The sequence below is a fragment of the Camponotus vicinus genome, unplaced genomic scaffold, assembly GCF_025532165.1.
Source record: "Camponotus vicinus isolate PSW18456_S1 unplaced genomic scaffold, iyCamVici1.0 SCAF_8, whole genome shotgun sequence".
Taxonomy (NCBI): Eukaryota; Metazoa; Arthropoda; class Insecta; order Hymenoptera; family Formicidae; genus Camponotus; species Camponotus vicinus.
In genome coordinates this window covers 16,752,204-16,774,955 of record NW_028141980.1, presented here as the reverse complement: position 1 = coordinate 16,774,955, position 22,752 = coordinate 16,752,204, and the positions used below count along the sequence as shown (strand labels likewise).

Below are 22,752 nucleotides of genomic sequence, written 5' to 3'. Positions count from 1 at the left end.
TCTGCAGATATAATCTGAAAAATCTGAGACACGAGATCTACGTTGATAATTAGTCTCTCGTACGTACAATGTATGGTTTTACTATGAGTAACAATATGCTTTTATGTTTTGTTTTGGTTTCTATATTAATTTTAATAAAGTCAAAAAATCTGATATTAATTAACTTGAATTATCAATGTTATTATAGTCTCTTTTTTTTCTTTTGTAATATAAAAATACAACAATTGTTTGATAACTTTGAGGTCATCTGAATGAAAGATTATCGTATTTTATTAATTGTTACAACAGTCCACAACAGGAAACAGGATTCTATTCTATACTTTTGTATGTTGTTGTTTACTTTGAAATATGCTTATCTAGAAAAAAGATTGAAGAACGAAACAGAAAACTTACTCGATACATATTGAGGCTCATTGAGGCTACTCCAAATATTATTAAACAGCATACCATCGGTTCAATACTCAATTGTATATTAGTAGACAGACTTTAAACAAAAAGAAAAATGTTATATTATAAATAATAATAAATCAAACACATTATTGAATACATGCATACTTCATAGCTTGTCGATGAATGTCTACAGCCCAAATTAAACCTTCCAATATCGAAAATTTGTTTTTGACATTACTATTTCGTAACATGTTATTGCTCATTGCGAGCTCGATACGATAGCTAATAAATAAATTAATATAACGTATATTGTAATTATGCTCATCAAATAACATATTTTTGATTTTATTAATGTTTCTTATGAAAATAACAAGATTACATTTATAACTCTTATTCTTATGGCTGTTCCCTTCACGTTCGTACCTGGCTATCTTAAACATTCCACAAGTGTATTGAAGATACGCAACAAGCGTTGTTCCTATTCCTACCATTGCAATTATTCCGACGAGAAACGCTACACTAATATGTAACAGAATCCAGGAGGAATATTTTTCTTGATCAACGAAGTATTCCACTGGAATTGGTATGTAATATGGTCGAGATGCGTTTATTGGTAATATAATATCGAGAATATTAGACCAAAATTGAGTGGTAACAAGAATAAATATGCTGCAAATAGTACATACTAAAAGAGTTAAAAAAACAATTATTATTAAAATCTTGGTCGTATAATTTTTCTAAGTTGGTTTGTATTATCTCAAACTCTTTCAGGCATTCACTATTATCTACCCTTCTCTACCATTTTCTATTATTTTATTTAATTTAAGTGTAATTGTTAGTAATTATTATAATGTAGTAATTATTATGATGTATGTGACAAATACTTTGTTAGACATAAATAACGTATTTGTGATGCATATGAAAAGATTGTTGCATACTCTGAATCGAATTTTCGCTGAAACTTTGACAATTTCTGATCGAAAGAGAAGTGTGTCGTCTTTGAGGAAAATCTAGAATCTAAAAATATCTTACTCGTAAGTGCAGCGGTTAAACGTGTGGCACTGCATCCGTATTCGTTTATGATATCAAATTCGTTTTCATCTTTTAATTCATTACATATGAGTTGTAGCTGCTCCAATAAATCTTTAATCTATTTTTATGGACAATTTTACATATTATCTTATTATTTTAAATCGTTTTTTTATATATAACATATGAAATAAAATGACACATAGAATAAATTGTTTGTTTAAGAATTCATTTGAGAACAACAATTATGTTTAATGTATGTGTTAAGTTACTATTAACTAAATGTGTTAAGTTATTATACTATTGACTAAAAAATTATCCCAAATTTAAGTTTCCAACTTTATAAGATAAGCTTATCTACTTACATTTTCCATATTAACACAGAATAGGATATATTTTATCACGAAGAGGGAAAAAAAAGTTGCGGAAGATAAAATTTTGGCGACGAAATCCGGAGTACATTTTTGTGAAATCAGTGGTGTATACTGTAATAAATAGAAATTTTACGTATGAATTTGCATCAAAAAATTATTTTTTATAATCATAAGCACACACATACATACATGAATTTTTTTTATATCATTAACAAGTTAATGCTATATCGGTCACCGGTGACCAACGATAACTTTCCGTTTAGGCTGCATCAACCACCGGTGACCGATAATTAATATAAAATTTAATAAATAATGTTCTAATTCTATTAAAAATTAAAAAATTTTAAGATGTAGCTAAAATATGTTAGCAAAGGCATAATTTTTGTTTGATTTCTTTTCGGAATGCAAGAAGGATTTTTAGCGATTCAAAAATTAGAATACTTTTTTCATAAAAGTGAATATTATCTTTAGATAGACTACTCGAAATGATTTCCAATGATTCTTGATGTTAAATTTAATTTCTAAGGATAAATGTTGTCAAGGTTATGACCCTGAATGATCTTCAAAAGATTTTAACCGTCATTTTTGTATGATTTTATATTTTGGTTCCGTATGAATTTACAATTTTCCACGCGAAATGGTTCAACCCGCACTATCCCTGCAGTCAGTACAAAACGAGGTTTATTTTTGTGATTTTACATGAATTTACAATTTTCTTCACGAAGCGAGGTTCATTCCACATGATCAATGCGAAACGAAGTCTATTATTGTACAGTTTCACATGGGTTTGCAACTTTCCACGCGAAGCGAGATTCATCCCACACCACTTCTGAGTTAGTGCGAAATGAGATCTATTATTATATGAATCCACATGAGTTTGCATGTTATTTAAAAATTAGATATAATTCGTAAAAATTTTATTTATATTTTTAATAAACAATGTGATCTTGACAACATATGTCCCTAGAAAGTTAAATTTAACAAGTTAAATTTATCAAGATCAACTGAAAGTCATTTTGAACAGACTATGTAATATGTAATGTAATATTCGCTTTTACGAAAAATGTTTTAATGTTTTAAAAAGTGTTTTAATTTTTGAATCGCCAAAAATCTTTCTCTTTCTTTTTTATCTAAAAGAAACCTATTTATAAAATTTGACTTAAATCGGAGCATGACAGTTTTCGGAAATTTCGCCGATATTATAAATGCAAAGACTATAACTATACATATTTATAATTTATTGTTGATACAATTTTATTCCAACATAAATTTGTGAGATACTTAAGTTATATGTGGTATATAAGAAATTGCTCTTTTGCAGTAATTTCTTATTAATAATAATATTTTATTAAAGTTTACCTGAAATAGAAGACTCGTCGACAAAATAATAGAAAAGAGAAAGAATTGAATTCGCGAGAATGTCGTTTGTTGATTTGGCCACAGGCCAATAGCCAACAGAAGAATTCTATTTAGTTTAAAAAGACGAGTCTCTCTCTCAAAATGGATCATCTTTTTGCAAAGTCTTTGCTGGGACACATATGACAATGAAGTAATCGATCAGAATATATACACCTCCTTTTTATTCAAACGGATATTTTATTACTTTTCTCTTCTGGTATAAATTTTAGCATAAATTGTGTAAAATTTAATTTAATGCAAGACGATATAAATATACGGCTCGGTAGAAACGGAATATTCATAATTTAATAATATTTCTTGCAATAAAGACCCCAATTATGCGATCGATTTAATAGTGGAAAAATTTGAACGATTATTTACCATAAGAAAATAAGAGGAAACATTATCGGACGAATTATACTAATGCGAAAGTCACGCATGCGTATTCTCCATTTCTCTTGTACCGCAAATTTACACGTTTCATTTCTATTGTCCGCAGTCATGACGTACGCTTGGTCTTCGAGAGATAAATGTCATTCATTATTGAGAGCATCGGTTCTTTCAGGTAAATCTCATATTATTTCAAACAGTCGATTAGATCTATGAATGATAAATTTTATATATATGTTAAATTTCTAATTAATAATTGCTGTGAAATAAAATTTAACATTTTAAAAATTAAATATCGCTTTGTTCACATAAATCTTTACTACTTATATCACTTTGATCAACAAAATGCTTAAACTTAAATAACTATAATAATTACTTCTTTATGCATTATTATGTTATATGAAAAATATTTTGCAATTACATACAAAGTATATAATCAAGTAATAAAGATAAAAATTATTTATTTATTATATAAATTTATTTCCGTACTAACATCTACGATTGGTTTTTAGCCTTTTTTTTATTATTTGATTTTGTATCATCAAAACTTTTAATTTTTATTAATGCAAGGTATATCTCAAAATCATCGTACTACGTTTTAAAAATCAATTTCAAATAAATAATAAATGATCAAAATAAGACAATGATATTGTGTACAATTCATGCATTTAAATAATTATATAAATATGATATGTACACACACATACACACACACATGTATCGATCTTAATTATTTTCATTATTAAATTAATTTTATCTTTACATTTCTTTATTTTTGTTTTCGATGCTTTGTATAACAACTGCTCACTTTAATACAAATTATAAATGAAATTCAGCAAATTTTAAATTATTGAAACATGTAATAAATAATAAAGAACTGCTATAAATCACTGTATATTATAGCTTAGCTCGTTATAATATATAATATTGAGAAATGTTTTCTTACTGGAATAAAAAATAGCAGTGCTCAAAATACTAAGGAAAAAGATAAACCGAAGTTGATCGAGTTCTAAATGTTGGTAGGATTACAAGCCTATAACCAGCAGAAACATTCTGTTAAGATTAAAATATTGTGCTATCATACAGATCATCTCTTTACGAACTCTAGACTATTTTCTAGTATGACTATGAAAAAAGTCGACGATATGCACTCACCCCTCTCTTTTGCACTGATCGATTAAATATCATCTACAAGTCTCCTTTTTTAATATTTCAATGCAAATTTAATATAATATCAAGCAATACACAAAACACCACTCTGTGATTGGAACATGCATTTCAAAAATTGTGCCAGTGAGGTGTATACGTATAATCACAAACGCTCAAAATATTTTAATGCGTGTCCTTTTCCTGTAAATAAAACCTTTCAATGTCGACACTTCAGTACTGACGCTTATAAGATACATTTAACCTTTGAGAAAAATATCTTTCTCTATAATTTTAAGCATTTCGATATCGGATCTGTCTAGTAAACTTATGTTATCTTAAACCGAATAGATTAGATAAATGCACGGCACTTTCAAATTTTAAATCGATGATCAGCACAATTAAAATGTTGTATGATTGTTATATCATTCTATATTATAAATAAACATTTATCTAAATCTTTATTTAAAATTAATGATAATATAGATGCTCTAATACCAAATATATTGTTTAAAAATAACTGTGTCATTATAAATATTATTTATTAAAAATATTGAAAATGAAAAATAAATGCATCTTTATTATTGTTTTTATTTAAAATATATTATGTGGAATATTTACTTCTAATACAAATGGGACATAACAATATCTAATTGTTTAATTAATTTTATTTGTCCAAATTAATTAATCTCATTTCTCTAAGTAGAATTTTTTATCTTTTTTAATAATGTTATTTCTTTCTTAATTATATCTCGTCCTTGCTGTTACTTGATTTAACCTCGTCATTGTGTAGAATATATAACTGTAAAGTAAGACACTGAAGTCTCGACTAGCTACAATAAAAAATATTCTATTCATATATTGCGCTATCTATTCCTAATATACTATAAGTATATTCTATATGTCATCCTACCGTGGCGAAAAATTCTATAGATACAACAAATAATCCGACGTTTAACATAAAATCTTTGGATTTTCTTTGTAGCAGGAACAATATCATTCTCTGTATACGTAAAGGAGCTACATACCATCGAACGTTATATCTACAATAATAAATAATTATAAGCGACAAATCGATAATTTAAGACAAATTACGAAAGCTTTTTAAGTTTGCGCTCGTTGTGCAAAAATACCTCCTATAAATTTAACATAATAGTATCTAAAGTGAAAATAGATTTCTCAAATTTTATTTCGCAGAAATGTTACTTACACCGTAACAAATATATCGTGATTGTGATCCGTTACATGTTGACCAATATAGTTAGATAAGAACATATATAAGATAGTGATTCCTGCACATAGAGAGGGCATTATTAATTCCTTGGCATCTAAAGATGTATCATCTAGAGATGTAATCTGAAAAATCTAAAACAATGTGTTTCACATTGACAATTATTCTCTCACACAATATAACTGCGACTTTACGAATAATAGCAAGCATTTATATTTTAATTTGGTTTCTATTAATTATTATAAAAATAAAAAATTATTATCCGTTGATAATAATTAGTTTAAAATATCAATGATATTGCTCTCTCTCTCTCTCTCTCTCTCTCTCTCTCTCTCTCTCTCTCTTTCTCTCTCTTTTGTTCTCTTTCTCAGCATATAAATATAAGAATTATTTGAAAATTATGTTATTCGATATAATAATGATATATCAATTTAATAATGATTATTGTCACACTTTATAAATAGTTACAACACTCCACATAAATTCAGAACATTTTGTATTTTATATTTTTATACTTTTGTACATTTGTGCAAACGCGTGCTCAAAGCTTAAGATTAACGAACAAAACAAAAAACTTACGCGATATAGATTAAGGCTCACTGATGCTACTCCAAATATTATTAAACAGAACATCATCGGCTCAATGCTCGATAGTAAATGTTTGGACAATCTTTAAAGGAGAAAAATATGTTATATTATGAATAAAATAATAAAAATTTAACACATTATCAAATATATACGAACTTCATAGCATGTCGATGCATGTCTACTGCGAAAATTAAGCCCTCGAAAATCAAAAATTTGTTCTTCAGATTATTATTTCGTAGCATGTTGTTATTCATTGCATGTTCGATACGGTAGCTAAATTAATAAATTAATATAATGCGTGTGTTATAATTATGCTCACAAAGTAACATATGTTTCTTTAAAATATTTCTTTTGAAAATGACAAAATCCCATTTACAGCCTGCATTCTTATGGTTGTTCTCTTATTTACGTTTATATGGCTATCTTAAACATTCCACAAGTGTATTGAAGATACGCAATAAGCGTTGTTCCTATTCCTACCATTGCATGCCCCGACGCAGAATGCTACATTAATATGTAGCAAAATCCAGTAGGAATATTTTTCTTGATCGACGAAATATTCCACTGTAATTGGTATGCGATGTATTTGAGATACATTTATCGGTAATATAAAATCGAAGATTTTCGACGAAAATTGAGCGGCGATAATAGCAGATACGCTGCAAATACCACATACTAAAAGCATTAAAACAATTATTACTCAAATTTTTATCATATAATTTTTCTAAGTTGTATACTAATTCAAGCTCATTCATGCATTATAAATTTTAGTATTTTCTTATTGATCCGACCGTAATCGATTTTTATTGAGTAATCGATTTTTATTGCGTTGCATAAATTTTGTCATCTTTCTAGCATTGTATATAATTTAAATATTTGTTAGTAATCATTATAAATGCTGTGATAAATTTGACATAATTGATGTATCATATAAAGAATAGGCCAAATAAAGTAATACAGCTTAATGTCATTGAAACGGATGGATTTTATTGCATATTTCCAGATTCGATTTTTTAATTTCGATGTGTTCTTTTATGCGCTTATTTTTATTTTCCGAAATCTCGGGGGGTGGGGGGTACTAAGTTCCATTTTTTAAAATGTACCTTACCAAAAAATTAATATGAATATAGTGGATTCTACTTTGAAAAGGAAGTCACTTTTATTCGAGAAATTTTTTTCTACAATCATTAATTTCCAAGCTATAATCACTCAAAATTGTTTGAAGCGCCGAACGCTCATATCTAACGGACATTCATCGAACTGCGAGCGCATTAATTTTAATAAATGTTAAAAAAGCATACCAAATATTTTCAAACACTTAAGTAGTATTTTGGCAATATTTTTGAAAAGAAAAGGAAAATAAGTCCATGTGAAAAGACACATGGAGAAAATCTAATCTCAGGACATTAAAATCCAAATTATTTCAAAGATATTAAGTTGCAACACTTTATTTAGCCTATTCTGTATATGTGATATAAAGAGATTGTTGCATACTCAATCTAACAATAAATCGAATTTTCGCTGAAACTTTAACAGCTTGTGCGCTTTAAAAAGGAAGTATAATTTGAAAATTTTTAAAAATATCTTACTCGTAAGCGCAGCAGTTACACGTTTGGCACTGCATCCATATTCATTTATGATAGCAGATTCGTTATTATCTTTCAACTCATTACATATAAGCTGTAGTTGCTCCAATAAATCTTTTACCTGTTTTTTTGAACAATTCTATATATCATTTGCATACATAAGAGTGACATGTAGAAAAAATTGTAGAATAATTTCTTTGACAACAATATTTATCCTGTTTGATATATATATATATATATATATATATATATATATATATATATATATATATATTGAGAAGTTATGAGCAAATAAATTGTCCTGTAAGTTTTTAACTTTGTAAATTACTTACAGCTTCCATATTAATACAGAACATATTATATTTTACCACAAACAGAGCAAAGAAGGATGCGGAAGATAAAACTTTGGCTATGAAATCCGGAGTACATTTTTGTGAAATAAAGGGTGTACACTGTAAATAGTAATTTTATATACATATATATATATATATATATATATATATATATATATATATATAACTATAAATGCAAAAAAATTTATGATTATATACAGGTATAATTTAGTTAATACAATTTTATTCTAAGTTTTATTTCAATTTTATGAGTTATTTAAATTACATGTGATATAAGATTACTCTAATAATTATTTATTTATTAATAATATTATTATATTAGAGCTTACCTGAAATATAAAACTCGACGTTAAAATAGCAGACAGAAAAATGAATTGAAGTCGAGTGAAGTTTGATTGTTGATAGGGCCACAGGCCAATAGCAAGAAGAAGTATCCTATTCAAACTAAAATACTGATCATGACTCTTGAGATGAAACATCTTCTTGCAAAGTCTGATACGCATATGATAGTGAAATAGACGAGAGTACATACATTCCTTCCTTTTTTTACTAATCGATCGAATATTTTATTATTTTCCTCTTCCGGCGTAAATTTTAGCAAAATTGCATATAATTTGTATAAAACAAAATGACACAACTATACCTACATGATGCGGTAAAAGTATAATATTCATAATTTAATAGTATTTTTCGCAATAAAATCTCTAATTATGCGATCGATTTGATAGAGGAGAAATTTCTCCAAATATTTACTATAAGAAAATAAGGGAAAATATAGCGAATTACTTGCGTAAAAGTCACGCATGCGTATTCGAAATTTCCTTTGTACAGTAAATTTACATGTCTCATTCTGTTATCCACACTCGTGATGTATACTTAGTCTTCCAGAATGTTATTCACTATTCAAAGCATGAGTTTTGCGGTAAGAAGCTTATATCATTTAAAAAAATCGAGCTATGCATGCTATTTATTAAACTTCTAATTAGCAATTGATACGATGACAGTTACCATTTGGAAAGCTAAATATCGTGATGTTTTATTTACCAATTGTCACTGTGTATATTTACATAAATTTTTTATTACTTATGTCACTTTGATCAGCAAACTGCTTATACTTAAAAATTTAAAAACATTAACATTACGAATAAAGTAGACATTTAAAATTAATATTTGATATATCTCATACAAATTGTGTGAACGAAAAATTAAATTGCTTAAAGACAAAATATGTACATAATAATGTTAACGAAATCTGTTATTTTACTGTTATATAAAACATACAAAATAGATAATTATATGTATTATTTTTAAGTATATCTCTTGTAGTGTTGCATAAGGCATTTAAATTATTAATTTATATATATATATATATATATATATATATATTTATATTTATAAAACTCTTATAAAAGGTAGCTTTTTTTAAATCTTTATATTTTTTTATACATAGACTATTTATTATAAGAGAAATTAAGAAAAAAGATTTGTGATAATGCTAACATTGAAAATGTATACATTATTGAATATAATTATTTAAAAGTAACGTGACTATAGGGTGTTTCCGCAACATACACATCATTAAGTCGGGTTGCCTATCTGCCCACTCAGGGGCATGCTTTACTGAGCTCGCAGAATAAGATCAAAATGGGAATAAGGAAAGAGGAATCTATTTTTATCATTCTATTATAATGAACAGTTGTGAAATTTAATAATATAAATAAAATATTTATCTAATAATAAATAAAATAATAATAGATAAAATAACAAATAAAATTTAGTAAACAAATTTGGACAAATATAATGAAAAATACTTATAATGAAAAGTATATTTGATTTTTAAATATAATAAATTATAAAAACTCGATATAATCACTATTTTCTTCTAAACATATAGCAATCCTGCTGAAAATGTCTCTCACATGTTTTATCAGAAGAGTGATCTCTGCCCATGGATCTTATTCCCATGGACTTTTTTATGTGGAACATCTTAAAAAATAAAATATATCACACCCTGCCGGAAAATGCAGAAATTCTTAAAAATAGAATTTATAACGCCTATGCAAAGATCATTCCTTTTATGATAAGACGAGTAATAGAAAACTTTATGCGCAAAATTGCTTTATGTTTAAAAAAAAATGGTGATTACATTGAACATTTATTATAATTTATTACATTTAAAGATCTCAAAAATATATTTGTCATTATAAATACTTTTTATTATATTTGTTCAAATTTGTTTATTAAATTTACGTTATTAATACATGTTAATATTTATTATTAAATATTATAATTAAATGTTATAATATGTTATTAAACGAATTTGTCAATTTGTTAGAATTGAATATTTCCTATATATTATTATTATCTAATTTATTAAATTATATTCATTTTATTTATATCTATATTATTTAATTATATTATATCTATATTATTTAATTATATTATTAGATTATATATAAATATATAACATATATTCTTAAATATATATATTATCTATATTATTAAATTTCACAATTGTTTACTATAATAAAATGATAAGAATTTCCTTTTCTTACTTCTCACTGAACTCGCATTCTAATCTTATTCAGCGAGCCCAATAAAGTATGCCCCTGACGATAGGCATCCCAACTTAATGATGTGTATGTTGTGGAAACACCCTGTACATATCACAAAGAATGCAAATAAAATTTAATATTTTTGACAGTAACATAAAATTAAATGAGTTTGTATTAGTGTTTTAAATTGAAAAATAAAGAAATTTCTTGATGTATAGAAAATCTATGCATTATATAATAAATTTTAAATATATTTGTATCTCTTTTCGGAGATCCCTCTTACGTGCCAATTTAAGTACAAAAATTATGAGATTAATAATAAATTTTTTAAATACGTTTCACTTTTAAATGTATGTAATTATAATATTGAAGTTTAATTAATTAAATTTTTGCAACATTTCAATTTCGTTATTATTTCTCTCTTTGTTATTATTGCGTTGAATATATGACAGTAAAATAAGAGACTGATGTTTTCACCAGCTGTAATATTTATTTGAAATATATTGTCTAAAATGTGCGTATATTTTGATAATATATTTATTATTTTTACCGTGGCGAAACATTCCAACGATCCAACAAATAGACCACCGACACTTAAAGTAAAATCTTTGACGCCTCTTTGGAGCAAAAATAGTATCACTTTCTGTATATGTAACGGAGCTACATGCCACTTTACATCATACCTACGTAACCATGTATAAATAGCATATATTTATACGCGACAATATTGACTCTTTAATAAAATAATTTTTGAGATGCAATAGTTAATCTGCCTAAAACAACGTTTCTTACACAGTAGCAAAGATGTCATTATTGTGATCCATTATATCCTGTGCCATATAATTAGCTAAAAACATGTATAAGATAGCGATAGTTACAAATATAAAAGGAAATATAAACTCCTTGACATAATTTCCGGATGAAGCAATCTGAAAAATCTAAATCACAAAATCGCAATTGTTACATTTGTAAACAAAATTACATTTAAATTTCTTACATTCTCTGAACATTATTCGTAAAAAAAGAAGTTATTTTTATTAATTGGCGAATGATTACGAGATTGGTTTATATAAATATAAAAAAACATACATTTTTCAATATCAAAAATATCAGCAAGAAAGAAAAGAGAAAATAAAGGAGAAAAAAAGAACGGGAATATATTTTTTCTTAATCCTTACTCCGTATATGGCGGTCATTTTTGAACCTATTATTCACGATATTGATTAGTCTAAAACTAACGGTACTAGAACTGCTGCTCCCATCCATAAAAAAAGTTGTTAAATTGATGTAAATAAAAGATAAAGAGTCGGTTGCTTAGTTTTTTTCTAAATGGCAAGTGAGCAAAATCTTTTGAGGATAGAAAACCTCTCTACACTTTTTGTGAAAAAAAATGAAATTTTACTTTTCTTTAAAAATTTAATTTTGCAGTATTTCAAACATATTTTGTTTGCTTTGGGCAAAAAATTTGAATATCTTTATTTGTAGCTAAAAATGTAATATAACATTCCGCAGAGGAGAAATATCCAGGATTTTTCAATTTTTATATGTATACTTTATTTTTTAAATGTAAATAACCGATATATATGTATATATATAAAACCATTATGTATATACTCCTGGACAAAATTAACGCATAATTTTTTTTCACTTTTTCTTTAAAAGCTGATATTTAAATTTTAACAAGAAATTTTAAAGAAAAAGTGAAAAAAAATTATGCGTTAATTTTGTCCAGAAGTATATATATATACACACACACACACACACACACACACACACACACACACACACACACACACACACACACACACACACACACACACATATATATATATAACCATTTTATAGTAATAACATTTGATAAGTAGAACACTTTTTAAGAAATAGAAAGCCATTTTTTAAGAATCATTTACGAAAATCGTGTTTGATACTCGAAAAATTACGTCTTTCTAAGTTCCGATATTAAATACCTAACTTTAATTAATTACTATGACATTTTTTATTACTGTATAGAATCTTAACTATCTCATTAAAGTCTCGTTTTAATGCAATCATTTGTTTAAAAGTTAGAATTTTATTTCTATAGTGATTTGAGCCATTTTGCTTCATATATTTGCAATAAAAATATTGTAGCAAATTATTTCGAAAATTTATTATTCTAGCTTTTATTTAGAGAGTTCAGTGAAAACATAAATTTTTTCAGTTTTTTCTTTTTTTTATATTTTTATCCTTTAAAAACGCATTCAACACAAATAATCCCCCTGTACTTTCAAGATGTCAAAATACAACATGCTATAAAGATTAATATAAAGTACAATATCTCGTAAAAAAAAAAAAATATATATATATATATATATATATATGTATATTATAAATATTTTTTGAAAATAATGGATATAAAAACATGATAAACTTACTTGAAAAAGATTAAGACTCAAAGAGACCACTCCGATTATTATTAAACAGAACAACATTGTCTGAATTTTTGATACCAAAAGCCCGGATAATCTTTCAGGATCAAAGTATTAATATTATAGACATATTATATACGTATGTCGTGGAATAGAGATACTAACTTCATTGCTTGACGATGAATATTTACAGCACTAATTATTCCTTTCAATATTGAATTCTCCTTTTTTGATTTAATATTTTCTAACGTATTTACATGCACTGCGCGTCTAATACGATAACTGTAATTAATATATTTATCGAATTATATTTTTTCCTTTTGCTTTTTAAAATAAACACTTTGTTCAAGATAACAAGAGAAAATTTTGTTTAAAATTCGAAATTTCATGCTTATTTCTGTTTGTATTTACCTGGAAATTCTAAACATACCACAGGTATGTTGAAGATACGCAAGAAGCATTGTTCCTGTTGCTACCATTGCAGTTGCCCCGACGCAGAATGCTATATTAATATGTAGCAAAATCCAGTAAAAATATTTTTCTTGATCGATGAAGTATTCCACTATAATTGGTATGCGATCTACTTGAGATACATTTACCGGTAATATAAAATCGAAGGTATTCGACCAAAATTGAGCGGCGATAAAAGCAGATACGCTGCAAATACCACATACTAAAAGCATTAAAAAACAATTATTATTCAAATTTTTATCATATAATTTTTCTAAGTTGTGTAATAATTCAAACTTATTCATTATAAATTTTAGTATTTTCTTATTAACCCGACTGTAATCGGTTTTTATTGTATAATTCATTGTACAAATTTTGTCTTCTTTCTAGTATTATATATAATTTAAACATATTTGTTAGTAATCGTTATAAATGCTGCGATAAATTTGACATAATTGATATATCATATTTAGGATAGGCCAAATAAAGTGTTACAGCTTAATGTTTTTAAAACGGATGGATTTTATTTTTGGATACGATTTTCTCGTTTCGATGTGTTCTTTCATGTGGACTTATTTTTACTTTCCGCAACCTCGCGTGAGGTGCGGGCTACCACGCCCGTTTTCTTAAATGGCATCTTCCTAAAAAAATAATATTCATGGATTCTACGTTAAAAAGGAATTTGAAAACTTTTTTCTACAATCATTAATTTCCAAACTACAATCATTCAAAATTAAACGCTCATATCTAACGGACTGCGAGCGCATTCATTTTAATAAATATTCAAAAAGCATACCAAGTCCATACCATTTCCAAACACTTAAGTAGTCTTTTGGCAATATTTCTGAAAAGAAAAGGAAAATAAATCCACGTGAAAAGACACATGGAGAAAATCTAATCTAAGGACATTAAAATCCAAGTCATTTCAAAGATATTAAGTTGCAACACTTTATTTAGCCCACCCTGTATATGTGATATAAAGAGATTGTTGCATACTCAATCAATAAATCGAATTTTCGCTAGAAATTTTAACAGCTTGTGCGCTTTAAAAAAGAAGTGTAATTTGAACTTTTAAAAATATCTTACTCGTAAGCGCAGCAGTTACACGTTTGGCACTGCATCCATATTCGTTTATGATAGCAAATTCGTTATTATCTTTCAACTCATTACATATAAGTTGTAGTTGCTCCAATAAATCTTTCACCTGTTTTTTTGGACAATTCTATATATCATTTGCATACATAAGAGTGACATATAGAAAAAATTGTAGAATAATTTCTTTGACAACAATATTTATCCTGTTTCATGTATGTGTGAAGAAGTTATTAAAAATAAATTATCCTGTAAGATTTTAACTTTGTAAATTACTTACAGCTTCCATATTAATACAGAACATATTATATTTTACCACAAACAGAGCAAAGAAAGATGCGGAAGATAAAACTTTGGCTGTGAAATCCGGAGTACATTTTTGTGAAATAAAGGGTGTACACTGTAAATAGTAATTTTACTTACATTGAGTTTGTATTAAAAAATGATTTCTTTGAAATCATAAACACTCACGAGCGTACATATACATACATATGCATACATATGCATACATATACAAATTTCTTATATCATATTAATGTGTGTTTGAATCTATTTTAAATAACTTTTATTCAATATAATATTCGGCAGCAAATATATATGTATAATATATAATATACATATAATATTATATATATATATATATATATATGTATGTATATGTATGTATATGTGTTTGTATATATATAAATTTAAACTATAAATGCAAAAAAAATTTATGACTATATACAGGTATAATTTAATATAATCTTATTCTAAACTTTATTTCAATCTTATGATTTATTTAAATTACATGTAATGTAAGATTACTCTAATGTTTTATTTATTAATAATATTATTATATTAGAGCTTACCTGAAATATAAAACTCGACGTTAAAATAGCAGACAGAAAAATGAATTGAAGTCGAGTGAAGTTTGATTGTTGATAGGGCCACAGGCCAATAGCAAGAAGAAGTATCCTATTCAAACCAAAATACTGATCATGACTCTTGAAATGAATCATCTTCTTGCAAAGTCTGATACGCATATGATAGGGAAATAAAAGACGAGAGTACATACATCCCTTCCATTTTTCACTAATCGATCGAATATTTTAGTATCTTCTTCTTCCGGCGTAAATTTTAGCAAAATTGCATATAATTTGTATAAAGCAAAATGACACAACTATATCTACATGATGCGGTAAAAGTATAATATTCATAATTTAATAGTATTTTTCGCAATAAAGTCTCTAATTATGCGATCGATTTGATAGAGGAGAAATTTCTCCAAATATTTACTATAAGAATTTTCTTATAATAATAATAGTTCTTATAGTTCTTATAAGAGAAAATATTTATCTAGCGAATTACTTGCGCAAAAGTCACGCATGCGTATTCGAAATTTCCTTTGTACAGCAAATTTACATGTCTCATTCTGTTATCCGCACTCGTGATGTATACTTAGTCTTCCAGAATGTCATTCACTATTCAAAGCATGAGCTTTTCGGTAAGAAACTTTTATCATTTAAAAAAATCGAGCTATGCATGCTATTTACTAAACTTCTAATTAGCAATTGATACGATGACAGTTACCATTTGGAAAGCTAAATATCGTTATGTTTTATTTACCAATTGTCACTGTGTATATTTACATAAATTTTTATTACTTACGTCACTTTGATCAGCAAACTGTTTAGATTTAAAAATTTAATAACGTTAACATTAAGAATAAAGTAAATATTTAAAATTAATATTTGATATATCTCATACAAATTGTGTGAACAAAAAATTGAACTGCTTAAAGACAAAATATAATGTTAAAGAAATCTGTAATTTTATTTTTATATAAAACATATACAAAATAGATAATTATATGTATTATTTTTAAGTATATCTCTTGTAGTGTTGCATAAGACATTTAATAAAAATTAATAATAATATTATTATTAAAAATTATTAATAATTATTAAAAATTATTAATAATTATTAATAAATTATTAAATTATTAATATATATATATATATATATATATATATATATTTATTTATATATTTATATTTATATTTATATTTATATTTATATTTATATTTATATTTATAAAACTCTTATAAAAGATAGCTTTTTTTTTAATCTTGATATTTTTTGTACATAGAATATTTATTATAAGAGAAATTAAGTTAGAAAAAAGATTTGTGATAATGCTAACATTGAAAATGTATAAATTATTGAATATAATTATTTAAAAGTAACGTGACTATAGAGTGTTTCCGCAACATACACATCATTAAGTCGGATTGCCTAACTGCCCACCGTCAGGGGCATGCTTTACTGGGCTCGCAGAATAAGATCAAAATGGGAATAAGGAAAAGGGAATCGGTTTTTATCACTCTATTATAGTGAACAGTTGTGAAATTTAATAATATAAGTAAAATATTTATCTAATAATTTAGATAAAATAACAAAATTTTATAAACAAATTTAAACAAATATAATGAAAAATACTTATAATGAAAAATATGTTTTATTTTTAAATATATTAAATTATAGAAATTCAATGTAATCATTATTTTTTTCTAAACATAGAGTAATCCTGTGCATGAAAATGTCTTTCACTTATTTTATCAGTAAGAAGAGTGATCTCCGCCCATGGATCTCATGCCTATGGATTTTTTCATGTGAAGCTTCTTAAAAAATAAAGTATATCAAATCCTGCCGGAAAATGCAGAAATTCTTAAAAATAGAATTTATAACGCCTATGCAAAGATCATTCCTTTTATGATAAGACGAGTAATAGAAAACTTTATGCGCAAAATTGCTTTATGTTTAAAAAAAAATGGTGATTACATTGAACATTTATTATAATTTATTACATTTAAAGATCTCAAAAATATATTTGTCATTATAAATACTTTTTATTATATTTGTTCAAATTTGTTTATTAAATTTACGTTATTAATACATGTTAATATTTATTATTAAATATTATAATTAAATGTTATAATATGTTATTAAACGAATTTGTCAATTTGTTAGAATTGAATATTTCCTATATATTATTATTATCTAATTTATTAAATTATATTCATTTTATTTATATCTATATTATTTAATTATATTATATCTATATTATTTAATTATATTATTAGATTATATATAAATATATAACATATATTCTTAAATATATATATTATCTATATTATTAAATTTCACAATTGTTTACTATAATAAAATGATAAGATTTTCCTTTTCTTACGAGCCCAATAAAGTATGCCCCTGACGGTGGGCATCCCAACTTAATAATGTGTATGTTGCAAAAACACCCTATACAAATCGCAAAAAATGTAAATAAAATTTGATATTTTTGACAGTAACATAAAATTAAATGAGTTTGTATTAGTATTTTAAATTGAAAAACGATAAGTTTCTTGATGTATAGGAAATCTATCCATTATATTATATTTTAAATATATTTTTAAATATATCTCTTTTAGGAAATCTCTCTTACGTGCCAATTTAAATACAAAAACTATGGGATTAATAATAAATCTTTAAAATACGTTTTACTTTTAAATGTATATAATTATAATATTGAAGTTTAATTAATTAAATTTTTGCAACATTTCAATTTCGTTATTATTTCTCTTCTTATCTTATTATTGCGTTGAATATATGACAGTAAAATATGAGACAGAAGCTTTCACCAGCTGTAATATTTATTTGTAATATATTGTCTGAAATGTGTATTATATATATTTTGATATATGAATATATTTATTATTTTTTACCGTGGCGAAACATTCCAACGATCCAACAAATAGTCCACCGACACTTAAAGTAAAATCTCTGGCGCCTCTTTGCAGTAAAAATAGTATCATTTTCTGTATATGTAACGGAGCTACATGCCACTTTACATCATACCTACGTAACCATGTATAGATAGCATATACATATATTTATACGCGACGATATTGACTCTTTAATAAAATAATTTTTGAGCTGCAATACTTAACATAATCTGCCTAAAACAACGTTTCTTACACAGTAACAAAGATGTCATTATTGTGATCCATTACATCCTGTGCCACATAATTAGCTAAAAACATGTATACGACACTGAGAGTTACAAAGAGAAAGGGAAATATAAACTCCTTGATATCATTTCTGGAGGCAATCTGAAAAATCTAAATCACAAGCTGTTCTGCGTTAGTTTTAGACTGATCAATATCGGAAATGATAGGGTCAAAAATCACCGTCATATACGCAGTGAGGATTAAGAAAAAATATATTCCCGTTCTTTTTTTCTCTTTCTTCTCTATTTTCTCTTTCTTTCGTAGCCAATATGTTTGATTTTAGAAAATGTATGATTTTTATATCTATATAAACCAATCTCGTAACCATTAGTCAATTAATAAGAATAACTTCTTTTTTTTACGAATAATGTTCAGAGAATGTAAGAAATGTAAATGTAACTTATATAATACACAATGCAAATCGAGACAACTAATTAGCATCGCGAAAAAGCGGCAACAATACTTGCCAGAATCGATAACATGCCTTTTTTAAGAGCGGATTTGAGTCATTTTGCTTCATATATTTGCAATAAAAATATTGAAGCAAATTATTTTGAAAATTTATATTATTCTAGCTTTTATTTAGAGATTTCAATGAACACATATAAACTTTTTCAGTTTTTTTTTTTTATATTTTTATTTTTTGAAAAACGTGGACAAAAATAATTGCCCTGCACACTTTGACAATGTCTAAACTAACAATATGATATAAAAATTAATATAAAATACAATATAAAAATATATATATGTATATTAAATATTTTTTGAAAATAATGGATATAATATAATATATAATATAAAGAAACATAATAAACTTACTTGAAAAAGATTAAGACTCAAAGAGACTACTCCGATTATTATTAAACAGAACAACATTGTCTGAATTTTTGATACCAAAAGCCTGGATAATCTTTCAGGATCAAAGTATTATTATTATAGACATATTATATACGTATGTCATGGAATGGAGATACTAACTTCATTGCTTGTCGATGAATATTTACAGCACTAATTATTCCTTTCAATATTAAATTCTCCTTTAATTTAATATTTTCTAACGTATTTACATGCATTGCGCGTCTAATACGATAACTGTAATTAATAAATTTATTGATTTATATATTTTTCGTCTTCAAAATAAATATTAGTTGCCTTCAAAACATAACAATACAGCTTTAAAATTCGAAACTTCGCAATTATTATAATGTTTGTCTCTTACTTGGAAATTCTAAACATACCACAAGTATGTTGAATATATGCAATAAGCATTGTTCCTATCGCTATCATTGCAGTTGTCCCGATGCACATCGCTATACTGATATGCAACAGAATCAAATTAAAATACTTTTTTTGATCGATAAAGTATTCCATCATAATCGGCAAACGACGTGATAAAGATAAGTTTATTGGTAATATAATATAGATAATACTCGACCAAAATAGGGCGATGTTAGCAGCAAATATAATGCAAACGCCAAGAACTAAATGGATTTAAATATGAAATCGTCATTATTAATTTGTCTCCCAGAAATTTTTGAAATTGATTTAATTATATTACATACATATAATTTATATAATTAAATTTCATGTATAAATTTTTAAAACAATTATTATTCATTTCAATCATATATGTAATAACTGTTGAAACTTCTTTCTTCTATTTGATTTCCTTATACACATATTTATTTTTATATTTTTATGTTTGCATATGTGCCAAATGTTTTAATAAATTCATATGATGCATTACACAGATACACAATATATATAAATATATAGAAATTATTTGAATAAATATATCAAAAATCACTTTTTCCAATTTGCAATTTCTATAACTCATGTATTAAATAAATGTAGATATAGATAAAAATTTAAAAATATTACCTTACCTGTGAGTGTAATCGTATAACGTCTTGCATTGCAACTATATTCTTGCATAATAGCAATTTCGTTTTTATCTTTTAATCCGTCAAATATATGCTGAAGTTCCATTAATAATTCCTTCATCTGTTATTTGTCAGCAACTTTGTGAATATTGTTTCGTGTGTTACATAATAATAAAAGCTATTTTAAATTTTACGACAAGAATATTTCTCCTATCTCATTATCAAGTTATTAATTTATAAGCGATATCGTTTCTTAAAAATTATCAATTTTATAAGCTATTAACTTACAACTTCCACGTTGAAATAAAATAAGGTATATTTAATCACAAAGGTACTGGAGAAACATGTAGAAGATAAAACTTTAATAATGTGGTCTGGAGTACATCTTAATGTAACAAATGTCATAAGCTATAAGAAATAATATTATTAAAGCCATGCAGACATTTTTGCATTAAGACATTACTCTTATAAAAACGAACAAATTATAAGTTCTAGATGTCTCTCTAGATGTTTCTTCATGCATTTGTGTATAACATGATTGAATTAAGATATGATATGTAATATATTATAAACTTTTATGATAACAGCTTATGCAATAATTTCATTATAGTTTAAATGAAGCTTTTAAGCGTGTGTGCACGATATAAAACTTATTACGTGACAGTTGCATTAAGACATATTATATTAAAAACATATTGCATTTACATTAAAATATATCGAAAAAATAAAATACAAACATAAGAAGAATTGATATACCTGAAATATAATACTCGTTATCAGAATACTTAAACAGAAAATAAACTGAAATCGAGTTAGATTCGATTGTTGCAAAGGCCATAAGCCAATAATGAGTAATAATAATCTATTGATTTTAAAATGCTGAGTCTCAAGGGAGATCATCTCCTTATAAAATCCAGAGCACAAGTGACTGCGAGAAAGTCGGCAAGAGTATACACTTATCCCCACCTTTTTTATTGATTGACTATATATATTTTCTTATAGCGCAAATTTTAGCTCTATTATTCTATTATTCTAATTTAATATAATGCAAAGCGACATTAGATATTATTATGAGATCAGAAACATTAAATTTTCATAGTATTTGTAGAAGTGAGGTCTGTTAATAATTGATCGATTGCATATCAAGAAAAATTGAATAGTCTATTTTTTATGGAAATAACAAAAAAATTACTTATGAGAAAGAATTACTGTTGACTGGAGCCGCGCAGGCGCATTTCTTTATTTTCAGCATCACTTCTTTATTCTATCGCGTGCCTTTGCAAGATATTCTTCGTCTTTGAAAGAAATATCATTCAGCTCTTTAAACATTATAATAGATTGAATCTGTTTATCTCTTCGCAAAACGTGTCTGTTAGTAATATGTTACATTTATTTCATATTCTAACATACTATTCATTTGTGAATACGATACATTCTAACGACAAATGAGAATGCAACAGACAGTTCATTAACATTCACATGTAAAATCCTTTTTGCAACAGAAATATTACAAGTTTTTATACATGTATGAGAGATATGTAGCATTGTATTTACAAAATTTTATGTAAATAATAAATTGGTAATTTAAGAAAAATAGAACAAAGTCTATAATCAATAATGAGCTTTTCAGTAAGAAGCTTATATCATTTAAAAAAGACGATTTATGCATGCTATATAATAAACTTCTAATTAGCAATTTCCTATAATGTGACTATACATATCGCAAAGAATGCAAATAAAATTTGATATTTTTGACAATAACATAAAATTAAATGAATTTGTATCAGTGTTTTAAAATGAGAAACGAAGAAGTTTCTTGATGTATAGAAA

General features: G+C 25.8%; 2 protein-coding genes and 1 pseudogene across 9 annotated transcripts in view; 1 reads left to right on the top strand and 2 right to left on the bottom strand.

Annotated features, from left to right (window-relative positions):
• Positions 1 to 22,752, top strand: part of Slob (Slowpoke binding protein) — a 357,719-nt gene that overhangs the window by 166,600 nt on the left and 168,367 nt on the right. For 2 of the 8 annotated variants that reach the window (XM_083107075.1, XM_083107074.1), the window contains exon 2: positions 3,691 to 3,756. The exons of the other annotated variants lie outside the window; for them this stretch is intronic. The gene's annotated coding sequence lies outside the window, so the exon portion shown is untranslated. The remainder of the gene's footprint in view (positions 1 to 3,690; positions 3,757 to 22,752) is intronic. 8 annotated transcript variants of the gene reach the window in all.
• On the bottom strand, positions 537 to 9,015 carry LOC145976407 (uncharacterized; annotated as a pseudogene).
• LOC145976406 (uncharacterized) lies at positions 11,418 to 21,822 on the bottom strand. Its single transcript, XM_083107463.1, has 18 exons — positions 21,679 to 21,822; positions 21,211 to 21,330; positions 20,926 to 21,043; positions 20,259 to 20,520; positions 20,015 to 20,131; positions 19,859 to 19,955; positions 19,008 to 19,150; positions 18,755 to 18,887; positions 18,605 to 18,663; positions 15,842 to 16,004; positions 15,271 to 15,390; positions 14,985 to 15,102; positions 13,860 to 14,121; positions 13,611 to 13,730; positions 13,455 to 13,551; positions 11,833 to 11,978; positions 11,591 to 11,723; positions 11,418 to 11,504 (listed from the first exon to the last, which is right to left on the bottom strand). Exons 1-18 carry the CDS (start codon positions 21,820 to 21,822, stop codon positions 11,418 to 11,420), a joined length of 2,439 nt encoding a protein of 812 aa, XP_082963589.1.

What these genes read in the sequence shown, in the direction of transcription:
- LOC145976406 (XM_083107463.1), bottom strand. Translation starts at nt 21,822, where the DNA reads ATGATCTCCCTTGAGACTCAGCATTTTAAAATCAATAGATTATTATTA. An exon ending in TTATACGATTACACTCACAG is followed by an intron (nt 20,521 to 20,925) that starts GTAAGGTAATAT and finishes AAATCCATTTAG; the next exon opens with TTCTTGGCGTTTGCATTATA. An exon ending in TCTGTATTAATATGGAAGCT is followed by an intron (nt 15,103 to 15,270) that starts GTAAGTAATTTA and finishes CCAAAAAAACAG; the next exon opens with GTGAAAGATTTATTGGAGCA.